The sequence below is a fragment of the Zootoca vivipara genome, chromosome 13 (assembly GCF_963506605.1).
Source record: "Zootoca vivipara chromosome 13, rZooViv1.1, whole genome shotgun sequence".
Lineage (NCBI taxonomy): Eukaryota > Metazoa > Chordata > Lepidosauria > Squamata > Lacertidae > Zootoca > Zootoca vivipara.
In genome coordinates, this window is record NC_083288.1 from 46,914,329 (window position 1) to 46,930,857 (window position 16,529).

The 16,529-nt window shown below is 39.8% G+C and overlaps 1 protein-coding gene across 1 annotated transcript; it reads left to right on the forward strand.

The window, feature by feature from the left end:
• Positions 1-3,885: 3,885 nt before the first annotated feature.
• On the forward strand, positions 3,886-11,711 carry LOC118078940 (vomeronasal type-2 receptor 26-like). The gene is made up of 4 exons (XM_035102948.2): positions 3,886-4,680; positions 5,106-5,333; positions 6,364-6,490; positions 10,810-11,711. The coding sequence occupies exons 1-4, from the start codon at positions 3,886-3,888 to the stop codon at positions 11,709-11,711; spliced, it is 2,052 nt and encodes a 683-aa protein (XP_034958839.2).
• The last annotated feature ends 4,818 nt before the right edge of the window (positions 11,712-16,529 follow it).

Here is a 16,529-nt window from a genome sequence, read left to right on the forward strand (position 1 = left end):
TTTGTTTTTCGTCATCCAACACATGTTTTTTTGAGTCCAAATCAGTCTCAAAGTTATCCTCAAATTGTTGCTCCTCACACACAATCTCAGCATCAAAATTGTCCTCTAAATCTTGATCTTGCACCACATTCTCCGTTTCTGTTGGATTCAGACATTGCCGTTCCTTGTAAATATCTTCCCATGTTTGTAGATAGTTCAACACAGCCTCCTGGAAGGCTTGAGAAAACCTTGTTTTCATAGTTAACTTAACCACAGGCAGGCCAGAGATAAGGGCCAAAGAATGCTGGAAAATTCCTCTCTACCACGTTGTCGGCTCCATCTTGGCTGATCTTATCCTTTGTCTTAGACTTCATTAGATTTCAAATTTAAATTCCACTTAAATTACTTCTAAATCCTCTTCAATCAATTTTAACAGTCCACAGCAATAAAATCATTTTTTTTAATCCTATAGCAGTTTGACAGCATTTGACAGCTGTCAAAGCGTCCTTCCCCTTATTCCTGCTGAACCTCAAGGGGTATTGACACCGGGGGCTAGCAAGGTTTGGAAAAGTCTTTCTTTCTTTCGGGTCCACAATCTAAAAAAGAACTTTTTCCCTTTTCGGCTCAGGAATATTTAATACGCCTCCCGATTTACCATTTGGAAGAGATCGGCTTCCGTTGCTTTAAAATCTCTTCCTATCTTCAAATTTAAATTTTTTAAGGTCCGAATTGAGATTTAACTTACTTTGTACAAGTCTTTTATTTTCTTGGAAGAATCTGCCGCTTGCAGGCTGAGGACTCGGAGCTTCACTTCAAGGAGGTAAGATGAAACCCAAAAATGGCTCCCGCGACTCCACTCCGCTGGCTCTCGATCGCTCTACGGAGCTCTCGGGCAGCGGAGGAATCGCGTCTGGAGCAGGCACCTGGGCGCTATGTCACCGGGACTCTCTACCTGGTGTTTTTTCAGGGAGTCCACTCGCTCTGCGGACTTCCCCCCCCCTCCACAAAGCCCAGGGACTTCAGAGCGCGAAGTCCCTGCGTCCAACTTCACCAGCGTGACGGACCGGAAGCTGGAAGCTCAACAACTTTGGCTCCCCTAAAGAAAGCTCAATATTTTTGCCCAGCACCCCTCAAATGTGGCTTTCCTCCTCCCAAAAAGAAGGACAACAACTTCGACGTAAACTCCCCAAAACAGGACTTTCCATCCTAAAAAAAAAAAAACCTCAACAACCTTGACCTGAACCCCCCAAAAGGGGGTAGATCACTGACAGTTTTTAACTCTGTGAGTAGATCACAGTCTCTTAGGAATTGCCCACCCCTGCTCTAATGGATAGAGGTAACATGTAGGCTTTTGAGAATAAACTCACAACTCAACATGTTGTTTTTTTATAAAACGACCCTTGGAACTGAAATTAAATCTTTTACTGATTTCTCAACCTACAATTATTCAAATCACTATAATCTGTGCATCTGGTCAGGCCTGCAGAGGCATTTCAGAAGGCACGAGAAAGCTGTCAATGAACAGCCATGAAAGAGATTATATTAGATGAAACTATGCACAATGAATAGATAGGAGTAGTGGCAAGAGGCAGGCATGACTTTCAATTTTCTTTCTCCCATTTTATTTTATTTTTATATTATTGGTCAGACTAGCAATCAGAGTTTTGGAAATCTCACCTATTGGCCAAAGCATGTGTTCATACTGTTTTGATTCTAAAATAAGGTGTGCCAATCTCTCTTGTTGTGCTGTAGTGACAGACAGGTCTCATGCAATCTATCTTAAATTAGTCTGCAGGTACTGATGGGCACAAGAGCATCCACATTTTCTGAGACGCTTGACTACAAGGATGCTGTGGTCATTCACTTTGCTTTTTCTGTTGCCTCATGTTTTGTGCAAAGCAGCTATGAGGTGCCCTGAGACTGAAACATTTCCTGTTCCCCATGAGTGGTACCAGTCAGGTGGCCTCATCATCGGTGGGATTGCTTCTCAGTTCTATTATTGCATCATTGAAGATTTATTCAAGGAAAACCCTTCACAGAATCTGTTTGATGATAATCCACAGTAAGAGACTCCCCCTCCCCCTTCATTTGTGGCATTAATCCTTCCCAGTTCCGGTACTTTATTTAGTACTGTGCATCCTACTAAACTGGCAGGCAGTAAATGATGGCTTTGAACTTTGTGATTAATGATCATCCTTTCTATTTTGAAAAGCAATATGAAGATGTGCTCTGTATTCTTAGTTTTAATTGCACCAAATGGATAGTTTTAATTGCACCAAATGGACCAACAAGAGGAGGATGGAGAGGATACTACTGTACCTAGTCTTGGGGCACAGACTCTGTTTAATCTTCCTAGAACATATATCATGAATCAGGGACTGTTTGAGTGAATTTGTTTGAAATATTGCTGCTTTCCTGGGCTACATGCATAGAATGGTCACCTGTAAGTTAGCCAGTTTGAGTAAAAAGAGAAAGGGGGGATTTTTGTTATCTTTTGAGGGTGGCAGGCAACTGAGATTAAAGGTCAAACAAGACATAATACAGAGATGGATGATATATATTATTTTAGAGCCACCATAAAAGACAAAGTTAGTTCAATATACATCTGTTTGAGACAGAAATGGCCATTTGTTTTGTCTACTTACTGCATTGTACAATTCTCCTCTGAAATTTTAAACTGACCTCATTTGCAGCATGGTAACAAAATTCTACCAGCACATCCTGGCCTTGGCATTTGCTGTAAAAGTGATAAATGAGAATCCCAACCTCTTGCCCAATGTCACCCTGGGGTTCCACATCTACGACAGCTATTATGATGCAAGGATTACATATCGTAACACTTTGGACCTGCTCTTTAAAATGCATAGATTTGCTCCCAACTACAAATGTGACTCACAGAAAAACCTCATAGCCATCATCGGAGGACTTAGCTCTGATACCTCCTTCCATATGGCTGACACTTTAAGGCTCTACAAGATTCCACAAGTAGGTTTTAAGCATAGGGACATGATTCCCTCCCCCCCAAAAAATCTCACTTTTCTCTTACCATTCCAAAAATGATTTTGAGATTCAGAATGTGAATATGACTGATGCTGAAGCTCTAGAAGCTACAATGTCTATCAGAAACATAGATTACTCCTTAACAGTAGAGATTACTACACTAGTGAATGCAGAGAGCATTCAGCACCTTGGACACTTCCAACACAAGCACCCTGTTGTTTAGTCGTGTCTGACTCTTCCTGACCCCATGGACCAGAGCATGCCAGGCACCCCTGTCTTCCACTGCCTCCCGCTGTTTGGTCAGACTCATGTTCGTAGCTTCGGCCCAACCATCTGCAACACACACATACAGCACTTTGAGTATGTGAACTGCAGTTCTTCAACCCATATAGATCAAACATAACTGTTATGTCTTCCTCTGCCATGTGCATTGTGCATCTTATACATGATTCCCAACAGTTGAACTAGAGTAGCATTCGGTTGGTGCATTGAGGAATTTGGCCAGCCTATCGGACATGGCAAAGATTTATCTAGGGTTAATCCAACTAGTGCTGCTTCTCCCGAAATCCTAAATTTTCACAGAGTAATTCCACAATAGGATTGCACTCTACAAATGAAACAAAGGGACATTTCTGACAAGACATAAATACTGTATGAAATAAAATATCCAGAAATTGGAAAATGTCACCACAGCTCTTGAATATTCAGCTGGAAGCATCCTTCAGTTTCACTGTCTGGAAACCTCAAAATTGCTTCAACAAACATTTCTTGAATGAAGACCACATACTCAAATTAATTGTTTATACTTAGGTAGCATTATTATGTCTGTTCTTTTCCTTGTAGGTTGCATATGGTTCATTTCCCCAAGAGAAGAGTGAAATAGATAACCTCTTTTCCTTTTACCGCATGGTGCCCAATGAAGCTCATCAGTACATGGCAATCATCAATTTGCTCCAGCGTTTTGGATGGACATGGGTTGGACTCTTTGTTACTGATGATGAAGGAGGAGAAAATTTCTTGCAGGCCCTGGAGCAATTGCTCTACCAGCATGGAATCTGTTCAGCCTTCACACAAAGAATGGAAAAAATTGCTCGTTTTGATATGTTGGGCGAAATTTTTCAGTTGCTTGATAGGTATTATGTGGGTCTCACAAATGACAAAGCCAATGCATTCATCGTCTATGGAGATTCTCAGACATTGACCTGGCTGAGATCTGTTATGTTTCTACGAGATCTTGAAAATAAGGAAAGCTTAACATTGAGAAAAGTGTGGATCATGACAACTCAAATTGATTTTGTATTATTGAGTTTTCAAAAATCTTGGGATCTTGAGCTCTTTCAAGGTGCCATTTCCTTCACCATTCACTCAAATGAGCTTCTCAAGTTCCATGAATTTCTTCAGAGCATAAAACCTTACTGGAATCCAGGTGATGGTTTTCTCAAGGACTTCTGGGAGCAAGCATTTGACTGTCCATTTCCAGATCTGCTCATGCAAGATACTGAAACATGTACAGGGGAGGAGAAGTTAGAGGGTCTTCCTGGCCATCTTTTTGAAATGGGCATGACTGGCCACAGCTACAGTATCTACAATGCTGTCTTTGTTGTGGCTCATGCTTTGCATGCAATTTATTCATACAGATCAAAGCACAGAGTAATGGCAGGAGACAAAAGGTTTGAACTTCAAGAGCTGCAGCCTTGGCAGGTAACACGTTGCAAAATATTATTTCAATGAGACAAATACCCGAAGCCCAAACTTTATGAAATAGGACATTTTCAAAGTGATACCATTTTGTAACTTTTCCATCTGCTATATGAAAAAAACTCATTTTTTATACTTGTTCTGTGTTAGGTGCCGATCCATAAGCAATATTCATACAGAAGGGAGTAACATAATGCAAACCAAATAGTATTTCAGTTAGCCAATTACTCCAAAGTGACACATCATAAAATGTGATATTTTTAAATAAAAGATTGCCCCTTTCCCTGTATGTTTAGCATGCACAGTATTTTAGCCTTCTGTTACTATAACTTTTCCATCCACTAGACTGAAATAGCTCATTTTGATATTTGGCCTTCACTATATGTTTGTATATATTTCTCCCCTCCCCCTTTCCCCCTTTGAATAAGCTCCACTATTTTCTGCAAGACGTTTCGTTTAACAACTCAGCAGGAGAAACAATGTCCTTTAATGAAAAAAGGGAACTGAGAAGCGGATTTGACATCACAAACATGATCACCTTCCCAAACAAGTCCTTCTTTCGAATGAAAGTTGGATGTGTTGATCCTGGTGCTCTTGAAGGAGAAGCATTCATCATTCATGAAGATATGCTTGTATGGCACAGAGGTTTTAATCAGGTCTCTATTCTAGGAATTCTTCTGGTCTCCACTGTTCTTAAGATGTGTTCTTTGGGGGTCAGGAAATTCCATTTTCTTTTACACTGCTGTTTGTATCTGATAGGACAGAGGACAAATGTGGCTTCCCAACACATTCAAATTAGATGCGGCTTTGAACTGCCTAGGGGAGGGGGAACCCTGCATTTCTGTAGAAGTAATATTTTCATTCATATTTACTATACCTTCCATATATAAAAAGCAAAGTTTTGGCATATCCAAATGAAATTGCTTCATAGCTGCCCATTCTCTAATCTCTCTTTCTATCTGGCCACATGACCCGGAAACTGTCTGCAGACAAACCCCAGCTCCCTCGGCCTATAGAGTGAGATGAGCGCCGCAACCCCAGAGTCGTCCGCGTCTGCACCTAATGGTCAGGGGTCCCTTTACCTTTAATAGATCCCATATGAAAGGTCCTGAGTTCAATCCCTTGCATCCCCAGGCAAGATTAAAATGAAGTCCTGGTGAGATGTTTTTCAATTGTTTTGCAGCATTTTGCAAAAAAGGTGCATTTTCTTGAGCCCTCAAACCATAGCTGCCAAGTTATCCCTTTTTTAAAGGGATTTTCCCTTACGCTGAATAGGCTTCCTCGCGAGAAAAGGGAAAACTTGGCAGCTATGCCTCAAACTGTGTGGCTTACCTGCCAAACCAGGTGCCTTACCTGTCATCCCAATCAATGAATGCAAAACTTTGGCACAGGTTTGGAGTGGATTGGACATTATTGGATTTCGGGTGAGCAGGGTAGCACCTTGTTGGGGAATTCAGACAGTGTTTGGAGGGCACTGCAAAATGTGGAGTTTGTGCTGCAGAATGATTGCAAAATTTGTCATAGGTTTGGAGGGGATCCCAAATAATGAGGTTCATAGTTAATGCAGCTGTGTATGGCAGCTACTTATATTAAACCTTTTTATGCTGAGGGGTGAACTCCATTAAGAGAAGTCAAATAAGCAATTAGTTTCTCTGATCTCCTAAACTGCTTTTCTGCTATTGATAGGTGATTCCCCTTTCTCTGTGTAATGACCACTGCCACCCTGGGAATCAGAAGAAAAAGAAAGAAGGGGGAAAGTTTTGTTGCTATGGTTGTGTTCCATGTCCAGAAGGGGAAATTTCAAACCAGGATGGTGAGTTATGTGGAAATCATATTTTGCATCCTACGAGGACTCTGGACGGAAGGGGGGGGGTGAGTTGGGGCACATGATAAAAATGCCTAAAATCTGTGGAAGAATGGCAGATGAAATTGATGGGTTATATGGAACTTGCTGAGATGACAGGGAGACTACGTGACCAGGGAGAAGAATTGGTGGAAGAAGACTGGAAATAAATTAGAATGAATTTTAAAAAAATATTGTAGAATTGAATTTGGAAACAGATTTTCAAGTGTATAGAAACTGCAGATTTTTGAATTATGTTAGATAATGTGTGATGTTTGAGGGAAGTTTAATTTAAACTGGAATGATTTAAATTCAAGATATAGAATTTGCGAAAGAGAATTTGGAATGAACCACAGACGAGGGGAATTCGAGGAAGTTCTTTTTTCTTTTAAAAAAGTCATGAAAAGCATAATATTATAAATTGTATTGTATTTTTTATTTTTTATTTTTTAGGCTGTGTTGTATGTGGGTTATTTATCTATGTATGGTTAATGCTTTATGTGTTTATATATAAAATGAATAAAAATTATTTTTTTTAAAAAATGTCTAAAATCATGCAAGGCATTGAGAAATTGGATAAAAAGAAAAATTACAGTTCTCATAATACTAGAGCTTGGGAGCATCTAAGGAATTTGAGTGTTGGATGATTCAAAATGAGCAAAATAATGTTAACCTCTTTATGAAGTATTCGATAAAACTATGGAATTTGTTCCCTCAAGAGTCAGTGGTGGGCACAAATTTCAAGGGCTTCAAAGGAGAATTAGACAAACATGGGGGGGGGGATGGGGAAGACTTCTGTTTCACTCAGGTCCTGCTTGGTAAATTATAGGCCTATATCCCTATTAAATAGTGATTATAAGATATTTGCAGGGATAATAGCTCAGAGATTAAAGAATATACTTAAGGAAATAATCCACCCAGACCACGCAGGATTTCTCCCAGGGAGGCAGATATTCAACAACACTAGGAACATAATAGATATATTAGAATATTTGGAATTTAAGATAGATAAAAAAGCTGCCTTACTGATGTTAGATGCCGAAAAGGCATTTGACAATGTCTCATGGGAATTTTTGAAGAAACAAATAAGTATGCTTGGTCTGCAGGAAAAGATGCAGAACGCTATAGGAGCAGTTTACCAACAACAGAAGGCGAGATTAATAATAAATGGAGGTGTGACAGAATCTTTTTGGATAGAGAAAGGCACAAGGCAAGGCTGTCCACTCTCCCCCCTGCTGTATATCTTAGTGCTGGAAGTGTTATTAAATAAAATTAGAAATGAAAACGAGATAAAGGGAATAACGGTTGGGAAAAGAGAATATAAAATACATGCCTTTGTGGACGATATCGTAGTAACAGCGCAAGACCCAAAAGAAAGCATCCCAAGAGTGTTAAAAACTATAAACGAATATGGGAAAGTTGCAGGATTGAAGATAAACTATAAAAAAACAGCATTGCTAACTAATAATTTGGATAAAAAAGAAAGGGAAGAGTTAAAACAATTGACAGGTCTGGAACTAAAAAAGAAGGTAAAATATCTAGGTATCTGGATGACAGCAAAAAGATTAAAACTATATGAGGATAATTATTAAAAAGTGTGGAGTGAGATCAAAAGGGAAATGGAACAGTGGAGTAAACTACATATCTCCCTCTGGGGCAGAGTCTCAATAGTGAAAATGAATATACTCCTGAAATTGATATACCTGTTTCAGGCGATACCAATATTGGGAGGAATAAAATGCTTTGCTGAGTGGAAAAAAGACCTTACCAAATTTGTATGGAATAATAAAAGACCGAGAATTAAGTACCAGTTATTAACAGACAGGAAAGAAAGGGGGATTCTCCCTTCCCAATCTAGAGTTGTATCATGCAGCAGTAGGACTGGTCTGGTTAAAGGACTGGATAACCCTGGAAAGGCCAGAGATTCTAGACCTAGAAGGAGTAGGAAACAGATTCGGTTGGCACTCTTACCTGCTACATGGGAAAGTTAAGGTCCACAAGGGGTTTTTAAACCATCTAATAAGGAAGTCCTTGTACTTGATATGGGTGAAATACAAAGGTATACTAGAACCCAAGATACCCTTGTGGAAATCACCGATAAATGTAATCACAGTTAAAAAATTAAATATGGAAGAAAAAGTTGCCACATATCATGAGTTATCAGGAAAACATACAAAACAAACCAACATTTAAAAGATATGAAGAAATTAAGAATCATCTTTCGGTCTGGCTGCAATACTTCCAGATTAATCAGGGACTAATCGAGGACAAAAAAATGGGAATTGCAAAGGAGAAGTCTAAATTTGAAAAAGAGTTAATACATAATGACAAAAAGTTAATTTCACATATGTATGATCTGTTACTGGAGTGGGAGTTAAAAGAGGAGCAGACTAAACCATCTATGATAAAATGGGCCCAAGACCTTGGACACAATATTCTTATAGAACAGTGGGAGAGGCTGTGGAGAAAAGATATAAAATTACAATTTGCGGGAAAATATTGTTAAGATGATGTACAGGTGGTATCAGACTCCTGAAAAATTAGACAAAATGTACAAAAATAAGTCACCAAATTGTTGGAGGTGTGAGAAAGGAATAGGAACTCAAATGCACATGTGGTGGAAATGTGCAGAGATAAGTAAATATTGGAGTAACATCTATGAAGAGTTAAAGAAAATGTTGAAATGTAAGATTATAAAAAAACCAGAAATGTTCCTACTAAATATAATACCAGAAGAAATAAAAAGTGCAAACAGAATATTACTTATGTATGACATCGTAGCTGCGAGAGTTTTAATCGCAGGAAACTGGAAAAGTAAGAACCATAGCTGCCAAGTTATCCCTTTTTTAAAGGGATTTTCCATTATGCTGAATAGGCTTCCTCGCGAGAAAAGGGAAAACTTGGCAGCTATGGTAAGAACACACCCAACGTAACAGATTGGCAAATTTTAATGAAGGAATATTCACAGCTAGCCAGGGTCACTGGGAGAATTAGGGGACAAACAAAACAAACAAACAAAAAGGAATGGAGGATCTTTGACGATTATATATCAATGAGGAAAGTAATAAGATCATGAAGGCAGATTGGAACTGAACCTGCGGGAAGATAAAAGGAGAAAAACAGAGGTGAACTTTCTATGTATAATAAGATGGACTAATATAAATTGCATAGGATATGATTGGAAGATCGTTGTTATTTTTTGGTGTTTTACTATATATGTATAGATTTTTCTTTTTTTCTTTTTCCTTCTGTTTTCCCCCCCTCGCTTTTCTTTCTTTCCTTTTCTTTTTTTATTTTCATTTAGAGGAGGAAATTTGTGTATAGATTAGGACATGTTGTGGTTGAAATTGCTGTGGGTTTGCTTCCACATCTTTTCTGTTTTTTTTTTTCTTTTTTTTTTTTCTATCATTTTGTAAATGATGATTATGATTCTTTTGTATGGTTTTAAAGATTGAAATAAATAAAAAAACATTAAAAAGTATAATATTAGAAATTGTATTTTACTTTATTTTTATTTTTATTTTATATTTTTATATTTTTTAGGCTGTGTTGTATGTGGGTTATTTATCTATGAATGGTTAATGCTTTATGTGTTTATATATAAAATGAATGAAAATTAATTTTTTTAAAAAACATGCCTAAAATAATGCAAGGCATTGAGAAATTGGATTAAAAAGAAAAAATACAGTTCTCATAATACTAGAGCTGGGGGGAATCTAAGGAAATTGAGTGTTGGATGATTCAGAACGAGCAAAATAATGTTAACCTCTTTATGAAGTATTTGATAAAACTATGGAATTTGTTCCCTCAAGAGTCAGTGATGGGCACAAATTTTGAGGGCTTCAAAGGAGAATTAGACAAACTCATGTAAGATAAGGCTATCAATGGCTATGAGCTCAGATGACTTTTCTGGGCCTTCATGCTCAAAGGCTGCATTTTTCCAAATAAAAGTTCCTGGGAAGTGGGGGGGGGTTGGGAAAGACTTCTGTTTCACTCAGGTCCTGCTTGCAAGCTTCCCATAGGAATCTAGTTGGCAACTGAGAGATCGGGAAGCTGGATGAAATGGGCCATTGACTCTTATCTACTTATCCCAAAGACAGTTTGAAGGATTTCTACTCAGCTATTATCAACTTAGCTGACAACCTATGATAACCTTAAGAATGAGTGAGAACAAAGCATTTTTTATATAAACACCAAAACACATGGATCCAATAGGTTGAATTTCATGTCACATGGAAGACAAAATACTGTTGAATCAGTATTGAAATTTCACCTTGTTTATTTTTCAGATATGAATGACTGCTTCAGATGCCCAAAAGCTCAGTATCCAAACAAGAACAAAACTGCCTGCATTCAGAAAATGATGACCTTCCTTTCTTACGAAGAACCTTTGGGTATCAGTTTAGCATCCATTGCCCTTTCTTTCTTCCTCATCACAGCTTTGGTGCTAGGAATATTCATTAAGTACAGAGATACTCCCATAGTCAAAGCCAACAACCGGGACCTCACCTACTCTCTCCTTGTCTCTCTCCTGCTCTGCTTCCTCTCTTCATTGCTATTTCTGGGTGAACCTAGCAAAGTCTCCTGCCTCCTCCGGCAACCAATGTTTGGCATCATCTTCTCTGTAGCCGTTTCTTGTGTGTTGGCCAAAACTGTCACTGTAGTTCTAGCTTTCTTGGCCACCAAGCCAGGGTCCAGCATGAGGAAGTGGTTAAGAAAAAGACTGACAAATTCCATTGTCTTTTCCTGTTCTCTTATTCAATCAACTATTTGTATTTTCTGGTTGATGGCATCTCCCCCATTCCCTGAACTGGACATGCACTCTTTAGCTGAAAAAATCATTGTGCAATGTAATGAAGGCTCAGTCACCATGTTCTATTGTGTCCTGGGCTACATGTTCCTCTTGGCCATTGCCAGCTTTGTTGCCGCATTTGCAGCCCGTAAGTTACCTGACAGTTTTAATGAAGCCAAGTTCATTACCTTCAGCATGTTGCTCTTTTGCTGTGTTTGGCTGTCTTTTTTTCCAGCCTACCTGAGTACAAGAGGGAAACACATGGTGGCTGTGGAGATCTTTTCCATCTTGTCCTCCAGTGCTGGGTTATTGGGCTGCATCTTTGCCCCTAAATGCTACATCATTATTCTGAGGCCTGAGCTGAACAACAGAGAACAACTTATTAAGAAAAAGTATTAAACAATTGTTTTTCCCCTCACTCTGGTAAATTATTTCCATACACTTGAAACATTTACCATATATACAATACTGGGAATATGCAAACCCCTCAGACTTCCCCCCATCTCATCCTGGTTTCCATAACAATCCTGCTAGTGTTTCTAAATAGCTACAATGGTTTTTCAGGTACTCAACAAAATATTCCCATTTTGTTTTAAACTTTTATCATTTTGGTGTCTGTTCTTCATGGTAATCTTTACAATTTCAGCAAAATCTTCATTTTGATAATCCACTCTTATTTTGTTAGGACCGTCTCTTCCTTCCACATGTTTTTTTAGGCTTTTAAGCCCTTCTGATAGTGTTTCATTTGCACTAGCAGCCTTCAGAATGAATTGCCCCTGCAATGCACAATTTGTGGGGCTGTCCCTGAGGCTGGCTTTTGCAGCTAGTGCAAAATGCAGTGGCTCAGTTGCTGACTGGGGCAGAATTTCACCATCATATTATGGCATTATTGATGTAAGAACTGAACTGCCTGCAAATAAGGTAAAGGTGCAGCTTGGGATCAATATATTTAAAAGATGCTCTTCCCAAAGTGAACAACTGAATCTAAGGATACAATTTCCCTCATATTCAGTGTCCAACTATCCCTCTAGAAGCTTAGCGGGAAGAAGGGACTAGTCTTGAAAGTGTATTGAGCAGAAGGATGTCAATGTCCGTGGGAAGGTGGGAATTGTCTCTTGATTCCCATGCAGTGTTTTGAAGGGAGATGGTTCAATGATTCCATGACAGAAATCTTCAGATTAGAGAGATCTGTCAAATGTTTTTCACCAATCTCCTCTCACTTAAATGGCCCCAGAGACCGGAAGAAACGGTCCCTTCTGCAACCATCTCTCATTTTCAATATAATGTACAACCATTGTTTAAACAATTTCCTCCTTCATTTTTATTCAGCTCTTAGAAAGGAGACTTAAACCTTTATAATGGAATGATAGAAGAGTACAATGATTTTCATGACTGAAGTGCAAAAATATTTGTGAATCCCTTCCAAAAGAATCATGGGGGAAATTGTAGCATTTCATGAGATGAAAGGGGGGGGGATTCAGATTTTACAGAGAAATGTAGAGGTAAATTTCTAATAGCAGTGTAGCACCCTATAAGATCATGGTGAAGCTTGCAGATCTTGAAATCCAAAACTTTCATCCCCTTCAATTGCTCTGTGCTTTGATCTGAACTAGTAAATGGGATGCAAAGCATGTGCCACAACATAGACAGCCTTGTAGGTAGTCTATCTGTGGCCAGTCATGAGCACTTCACACTGAGGTCCAGGAAGGCTTTCCAGCCTCTTCTCTCCAGAACACACTTTATTATCTTCCATTGGCACATGAAGATTTGGATATACAGTCAAATGCAAAGGGGAGGGGAAAGCCTATATGTAGCTGCTTCCCCTGGAGCTCAGGGCCATTTTTGCCCAGACAACTCCAGACAGACCCCATCCTTTTGTATGCCACCACTGCAAGGCCATAATTCAGTGGCTGGACATCTGCTCTGCATGCAGAAGACCCCAGGTTCAGTCCCTGGAATCCCCAGGTAGGGTTAGGTAGGACCCTGTCTGAGGCCCTGGAGTGTTGTTGCCACCTCAGGAGAAGGAAATAGGAAGCTAGGAGGAGAAACAGGTCTGTTTCAGTTAACAAGCAATTCATTCAATAAAATAAAATAATTAAAATAAAATAATAATTTTAAAAATAATTCAACCCAATTTGGGGTGGTGTGGGTGACTGGTTGCTGAAAGAGTGGGCAAATAGTACCTTGTTAAGCTTGCAGCACACTCCCTCCTCAGCCGCACAGTTTGGATTCCTTCTCTTTCCCCTGTTGTGTTTGTATTTAGCAACTTTTAATGTATTAAAATGGCTGCTTGCATTCATTTCTAATGCGACATCGCAACCTCGTTTGTGGTGGATATTGTCTAACAAAAGAAGAAGAAATGGAATTGAGCAAGGTCAGCATAGTACAGGGGGCTGTAAGCAGTCTGAGTCACATTGAAAGTGAAAGTTGAAACCCAATTCTTTTCTTCTGGGTTCTGCAGCCTGTTGACTGAATGCAGATCACCTTTGGAGCTAACATGTAACACCTTCTTAGAGTTGTGGGGCCGCATGATGGGGTGGGCCAGCAAGGTCTCCCTGCCCCCTTAGATGTGGAACAGATGGAAATAGGTGGAGTTAAATCCAACCCTGTCTGGGTGGCAGTGTGTGACTTGACTGAGTGGTTAGCAGCTAAATTCCAACACAGTCAAACTGAAGATAAATCGGGTCCTCCCTAACAAGAGGGCACGTGTTGTGGTGCGACCTGGCAACCAGACCCTGTGTTGTGGGTGGGAACGTTTGGATGGCCACAACACCCTATTGGAGGTTACCTCGATGCTGGGAGAAATTAGACCAATGGGATGCCAGCTAAAGTACATTGAGGGACCTCTACTGAATCCCATGCACAAGTCCCTGAGCTTCCTCTTTGGGGCTCTGTGCATCGGAACACCAACCCCCCTCTCCCTATATTTAGGGCTTGCAGTTGACCTTGCTATGCCGTCTTGTGTCGTTGGGATAGGGGCACGGCAGGAATTTTCCCCACTTGGCTGATTGGCTTGTGCCATTTGGGTTTCACCTGCCAAGTAGCAAATCGTCACAAGTTGTAAGGTTGCGGATAGGCTCTGGTTCAGGTGATTGGGGTGGCAGAAGGGTCTCGCCATCTCTATGCGATGGGCATTCTGGCTAAAGGAATCCAGAGACTCATTGGTTGGTCAACCCTGTGAGGTGTTGTGCCCTGAGCCTGAGTCCAGGGGGGGCATCTGGCTGGAGGACTAGCAGGGCTCCTGCTTTCCACTGTCCCAGGTGTTCACCCAAGGTTGACCTATGGTTGGTGCCCAGGGTCACCGCTGCCTGCAAGGGTGCAGGGAGAAAGTCGAACCAGAGCCTATGCAACCACTCACTTGATTGTAATCAATAAAGTTGCGGCCTAAATTCTGCCAAAAAACAAACCAAAATTTGACTCTTGTTTGAATTTATTTTGGGGGGTGGTTAAAAGGTCTACACACGCAATTTAAACAATTTACATAAACACCCTGACTTCACACGACTTTATTTCATGTTTACTGTTGCAATAGTATAATTTCCCTCTTATGGATGATGCATTTGTTTCTTTGCCACAAATTTATTGTGGAGAGAAATAATAGCTGTCAGGTCATGTGGTGAAATGGGAGTTGGGCAGTGTTATTTCTGCATTTGCTGCTTTGAGCCACAAAACAAAATGGATTCACTTTGACGTCCCTGCTGAAGTTTTCACTTACCATGGAACACTTCAAGCTAATTGCCACTTTTTGTGCCACAAAGGGGCAGAGGCAGGGCGTAGGCAGATTTGAGAATAAACACAGAACTCAACATGATGCAAAACAACAACAACAACCCTCACTGGAAGTAAAACTTTTAAAAAGTTATTAAGTTACCATACAATTATCCAAATCACTATAATTTGTGCACCTGGTCAGAACAACAGAGGAATATGAAAACTGCCAATAAACAGCCATGAAAGGGATTATAATAATGTTCCTCTGTATCACAAGGAGATAGGAATAGTGGCAAGAGGCAGCCATGGCTCTCAATTTCCCCCCTCCCATTTTGTATTTTCTTCATATTATTGGTCTGTCTTGAATTCTGAGTATTGGAAATCTCACTTAGCACCCAAACCATGTGTTTATACTGCTTTAATTTTTAAATAAGACGTGCCAATCTCTCTTGTTTTGCTCTGTTGACAGAGCCAGGTATCATACAATCTAGTTTGCTGAAGTCATTCTGCAGGTACTGATAGGCACAACAGCATCCACATTTTCAGAGAAGCTTGTCAAGGATGCTGTGGTCATTCACTTTGCTTTTTCTGCTGCCTCATGTTTTGTGCAAAGCAGCTATGAGGTGCCCTGAGACTGAAACATTTCCTGTTCCCCATGAGTGGTACCAGTCAGGTGGCCTCATCATCGGTGGGATTGCTTCCCAATTCTTTTTTTCCCTCTCTGAAGATTTATTCAAGGAAACCCATCACACAATCTTTTTGAGGATGATCCACAGTAAGAGACTCTCCTTCCCCCATAATTGCTGGGATCAATCCTTCCAGTATTTTCTTTAGTACTGTATTGTGTATTCTACTAAGCTGACTGGCAATAAATAATGGCTTTTCTCTCTGTGAAAATAATAATACTTTCTATTTTGAAAAACAATATGGAGAAAGGGAGGGAGACTCTGTATGCCTTGTTTTAATTCCACCAACAGGGACCAACAAGAGGGGGATGGAGGGGTTACTGCTGTGTATGTTCTTGGGGAACCTAATCTGCAAGTGTCTAATCTTCCTAGAACAGGTACCATGAATCAGACAGTGTTTAAGTCTGCTTTGTGAGATATTGACCTTATGGTTTGAGAATTGCTTTGTGAGATCTAAATCTGGTTCAACATATTTCACTACTCTATGAAGTCACACCTGGCACTGGCTGATAAGTGAAATAGAGAAATCTAGAACTTTTTTTTAAAAAAAATAGTTTTTATTGTTTAAAATCAACAAAGCAACAAATACACACTTACATATAAAAAGGAATAATAAGGTGGGGAGAATAATAAGGGAGGGGAAAAAGAATCAGAGAAATCTAGAACTTTTAACAAAATGTGGTATGTGTTGTGAGTCTGTTAAACTGATTGTAGCAGCAGCAAGTTGATGGGAGATTTATTCCTTTCCCAAGGTATGAGTGACAAAAAGGCATGAGCTTTGCTGTAGATAGCACGAGGTATAAATAATAAATCACCAAAA

What these genes read in the sequence shown, in the direction of transcription:
- LOC118078940 (XM_035102948.2), top strand. Translation starts at nt 3,886, where the DNA reads ATGGTGCCCAATGAAGCTCATCAGTACATGGCAATCATCAATTTGCTC. An exon ending in GGCACAGAGGTTTTAATCAG is followed by an intron (nt 5,334 to 6,363) that starts GTCTCTATTCTA and finishes TGCTATTGATAG; the next exon opens with GTGATTCCCCTTTCTCTGTG. An exon ending in GGAAATTTCAAACCAGGATG is followed by an intron (nt 6,491 to 10,809) that starts GTGAGTTATGTG and finishes TTTATTTTTCAG; the next exon opens with ATATGAATGACTGCTTCAGA.